Below are 5,000 nucleotides of genomic sequence, written 5' to 3'. Positions count from 1 at the left end.
GCGTATCCAGAGGGAAAAAAAAACAACATAAATTTGATCATGTTTCGACTTTTACACATTCTGGTCACAAGACATATGAAAAGTTCTAGCCAGCTTGAAGAATAAAAGTAATGATTTTCTTTGTTTAGAACCAAGATGGCCGCCGTTGCCGGGCGTCGTGACATCAGACTACTGAATCCAATTATATCCACAACGTCATAAAATGACTATCAAGTGACTAGGCGACGGCGTTTACAATGTCGTGCGCCGTGTAGCTGGGGCAATTTCATTTTATTTATCTTTTTAACTCACTCAATCCTAGAGAGTTTTGCTACTTTTCACAATGAGAGCGATCTATTTTACCTTTCCATGTGCTCGAGGTCATTGGTCACATTGGAATACGTGCTCAAAATGACCCACATAGTGAAAAGTGTTCACACTTTGAGAAATATCCAACACTCAATTGGTCATTTTGCTCAGCGTGACTCACGGGTATGTTTCATAAGCAAAGCAGCGTGTTTACATTTATTGAGAAATGTCCAATCGTTGGACAGCAACAAATCATGTGATCGATGACTAGGTTGGACGAAAACATGAATATAGGTCGCTCCCATTGGAAAAAAAATGTATTAAAAATTATCATGAACAGAATCAGCTTTATTCAATCACCATTAACACGTAAACACTAAAAAAATAGATTTGATTCTACGCCTATAATTTGTCTCAGAAAAATGTAATAAAATTAAATAGGCATGGGGATGGGATAAAAGTAACCCGGGTAAGAAACGGATATAGTCGGTGCTAGGGTTGAGTGAGTTAATACTTTGATATGGTCACCATAATAACAAAAGTCTTCCGTTTAAAACACATGAGATGCTATGCTAGGTTAGAATAGACAGATTTTGAAGAAAAAATATAAGACCGCTCTTTTAATCTATGATCTCAACAAACACTATAAGACACAAAGAGGATAAATAAGTGAATTCAATAAAATAATTTTTAAAAAAATCTAACACGGAATGTTTCGGACTCAAAATCCTTTCTTGACAAAAGCAGTCTCTAAAAGCCTATTGACCCTTTTGAGGGAAAAAAAGCAAAACAAAACAAAACCCAAAAACAAACAAATAAAAAAAAACAACAACAACAAAAAGACAACAACAAAAAACAACAACAACAAGAACAAAAACAAACAAACAAAAAAGAAAAACAAAAACGACATTTAAAATCCTACCTTTTTCTCTTTGAAATGAAGGGCCATTTTGAAGCGTGCCAAGCTAGAGTATTTCTCCTGGTGAGGTTTTCCGGTCTTATTCAACACAAGCTCCAACTCCTTCTGGGTTCGAATCCTGTCCATTAGTTTGACGACATAGTCACTCAACTGATCGGCCAGATCACGATACTCACTCTGCAAGAGAATAATAGGAATAATAGGCTTCAACAGTCATGACGTCACTTCCCTCGTAATGACGCATGGCAACTTAGTAACCCGAACAATGGCGGACGCCCTTATGAAATATTTCTCCGACGAGCATAAAAGTGTATCCAGAGGAGAAAAACATAAATATGATCATGTTTTGACTTTTATGCATTCTGATCACATACACGTGAAAAGTTCTAGCCAGCATGAAGAATAAAAAGTACACATTTTCTTTGTTTAGAACTTGGCTGCTCGCCGTTGCTGGGCGATGTGACATCAGACTATTGCATCCAATTTGTACTTGTATCAGACCTGCATATAGATAGTGTGCGCTTGGCAGAAAAACTCACAACAGTGCCATTCGGAAGTAGAAAGGACCAATCCACAAAACTGTGTGTAACCGTGAACATTTATAGTCTGGTTAAAACCGTTTAATGAGAACTATCTACTCATAAACGCGGATGGCAAAAAACAATAACAAATACCCGAGTGACGTCAACTGCGATCTATCTATAGCAATTTGTATTTGTATCAGACCTGCATATATATATATATATATATATATATATATATATATAGAGAGAGAGAGAGAGAGAGAGAGAGAGAGAGAGAGAGAGGGAGAGAGAGGAGGGAGAGAGAGAGAGAGAGAGAGAGAGAGAGAGAGAGAGAGAGAGAGAGAGAGAGAGGGGGGGAGAGAGAGAGTATGGGTGTGTGCGTGTTTGTGTGTGAGAGTGCGATAGAAAGAGAGAGAGGGAGAGAGAGAGAGAGAGAGAGAGAAGAGAGAGAGAGAGAGAGAGAGAAGAGAGAGAGAGAGAGAGAGAGAGGGAGAGAGGAGAGGGAGGAGAGAGAGAGAGGAGAGAGAGAGAGAGAGAGGAGAGAGAGAGAGAGAGAGAGAGAGAGAGAGAGAGAGAGAGGAGAGAGAGAGAGTATGGGTGTGTGCGTGTTTGTGTGTGAGAGTGCGATAGAAGAGAGAGAGAGAGGGAGAGAGAGAGAGAGAGAGAGAGAGAGGAAGAGAGAGAGAGAGAGAGAGAGAGAGAGAGAGAGAGAGAGAGAGAGAGAGAGAGAGAGAGAGGGTGAATTAAACCGGAAAACGAAAATAAAAACAGCTAAACTGGAATTGAGTAACAACTTATCAGTTATTTTAAAAGATGACATAAAAAACAACACAAAAATATGAGAACGTATTAAATAAAAAATAAAGAGTAATAAAAGAGACAGGGACAATTCTGAACGTACTCTGGAAAAATCCATATTTAAAAATGTGACCCTCCGCCTCAAAACGGTATTAAGTCGGGTTGGTTAAGATGTTGAAAATTGAATTTATAGCCAGAAAAATCAGACATGTGTTGAGTTTGTATGTTTTATTGAAGAGAATGGATACTATATTTTAGTGTGTTAATGCCAACAATTTGTATTTTTGACCAGTTTAACATTTATTTCGGCTTTTAAGCATCTGGTTCGTTCCGACATAATACCGTTTTGAGACGATGGGTCACAAATTTGGCCAGAAATCTCGTCCTTCAAATATCGAACGATTTAAAGCGAAGTCCCCGGTTTGAGAGTTTTTGCTAAGATGAGGGTCATTTAAATCGATCGATATTTGAAGGACGATTTTTCTGGCCAAATTTTTATATGTGGGTTTACACCCCCCCCCCCCCCCAGAGTAGGCCAGAATTGACCAAAATACAACCCCCTCCCTCCCCCCTTCCCGAATACAACATAAAAAAAACAAACAAAAACAAGACACAACAAAACAACAAATGTATAGGGAATGAGATTAGCGGAAGAGTAGCATCCCTTGATTGGACCTCACCCATAGTCTGTGACGTCACCGGCGGAAAAGTTATTAGAGAGAGAACGTCATGTTTGTTGTGCGCATGCGTCTCTCGTCCTCGCTTTCGCGCACAACCAAAATGAGGTTCTCTCTCTAATAACTTTTCCGCCGGTGACGTCACAGACTATGGGTGACGTCCAATCAAGGGACGCTACTCTTCCGCTAATCTCATTCCCTATAAACGATTTATTACCCCCCCCCCTCCCCCCTTTTTAAATTAATTTTTACCTTAAAATGTTTCTCCACACTGGACAATCGCCTGAGTTCCGCAGCCAGTTCAAAGGCGGTCAGAATTGGATCTTTGCTGGACAGGGAAATGTAGGCCTCACTTGCCAGGCCTCTGTAGGCGTTGAGGCGGTATTTGGCCAGACGAAGTTGGTCAAACTTCATACGGTTGCGGCACTCCTGAAATAAGAATTGTTTGAGATGTTAAATTTCTTTTAAAAAATTATTATTGAGATTTTATAAAGTGTTATATCCACTAAACGTGCTCAAAGCGCTTTACAAGGAGCTCAAAAACGGTTGCGGCACTCCTGAAATAAGAATTGTTTTAGATGTTAAATTTCTTCTTTTATTTTTAATGACCTTTTATAAAGAGCAATATCCACTAAAGTATCAAAGCGCTTTACAAGGAGCTCAAAAACGGTTGCGGCACTCCTGAAATAAGAATTAATTTAGATGTTAAATTTCTTCTTTTTTTTTTTTAATGAGCTTTTATAAAGAGCAATATCCACTAAACGTGCTCAAAGCGCATTACAAGGGGTCCCTGTCCAAAGCAACATTTAACATTTAGGACAAGACATGAATGACGCCTGTAAGGCGATATTACAATTTATTTCGGACAGAAACAACGCTGTTAACGGCCAGGTACTCATTTTACACCTGAGTACGGAGAGAGAATGTGAGTAAAGAGTCTTTTCCAAGGACACAACAATGCGCCGAGCGAGGCTCGAACCCAGGACCTTCCGATCCGAAAGCGAGCGTCCTACCACAAGACCACATAGCCGCACAAAAATGTATAATTACAACACCCCTTCTCTCTTTGTCTCTATTGAAATTCTACAAGTACAAAGTAGTCGTTCTGGGTGGGGTTCCTGACCTCCCATAGAGGGCAGGGAGGTACATACTCTGTCTTATATCCCCTTATATCTGTTTTCCAACTTGCTTTCTGTCTTTGTCTTGAGATGAGATTACTTGGTTTTGTCCTGACTCTGGCCGGAGTCCTGACTGTGAGGGAAACAGTCAGATGCATAGTTATTGTATTGGGAGATGATATTTTTTTCATTGTAAATCATCTCTCTGTTATGTATTATTATATTTGTTATTTTGAATGTATAATGTCAGCATTTTAGTGTATTCCTCTTTGTTGGATTTTGTGCTTGTGTCCGAATGAGAGTTATAGGTGATCTCAAACTAAGTACATTGGTGGTATGCTCTTGGAATCTACATCTGATCCCTATTTGTTCCCAGTTCCCCTATGTCTTACTTTCTCTTGGGTGCTTTAATTGTAATTCTAGAACTTTTTACTATCCCATTTTCTTCCTTTATACTGGCGCTGATATAACCTAAATGTGTTACAAGCGACGTAAAACCCTTAAAAATAAAAACAAAGTAGTCGTTAAGAGCCATAGGGCCCAAGGAGCCGGAGTTTATCCCGGTATAACCTATAGGGAATGAGATAAGCGGAAAAGTAGCGTCCCTTGATTGGACGTCACCGGCGGAAAAGTTATTAGAGAGAGAACGTCATGTTGGTTGTGTGCATGCGTCTCT

At 39.6% G+C, this 5,000-nt stretch overlaps 1 protein-coding gene across 1 annotated transcript in view; it reads right to left on the bottom strand.

The window, feature by feature from the left end:
* Nucleotides 1-5,000, bottom strand: part of LOC144976598 (short transient receptor potential channel 7-like) — a 203,480-nt gene that overhangs the window by 51,359 nt on the left and 147,121 nt on the right. Inside the window, exons 8-9 of the mRNA XM_078920893.1 lie at nucleotides 3,459-3,635; nucleotides 1,211-1,384 (exon numbers count right to left, since the gene is read on the bottom strand). Coding sequence (XP_078777019.1) covers nucleotides 1,211-1,384; nucleotides 3,459-3,635 — 351 coding nt within the window. The remainder of the gene's footprint in view (nucleotides 1-1,210; nucleotides 1,385-3,458; nucleotides 3,636-5,000) is intronic.

This window comes from Berghia stephanieae, chromosome 7 (assembly GCF_034508935.2).
Source record: "Berghia stephanieae isolate SIO BIC M18660-M18661 chromosome 7, UCSD_Bste_1.3, whole genome shotgun sequence".
Lineage (NCBI taxonomy): Eukaryota > Metazoa > Mollusca > Gastropoda > Nudibranchia > Aeolidiidae > Berghia > Berghia stephanieae.
Note: the sequence above shows the minus strand (reverse complement) of the source record. Positions and strands in the feature narration are given on the sequence as shown.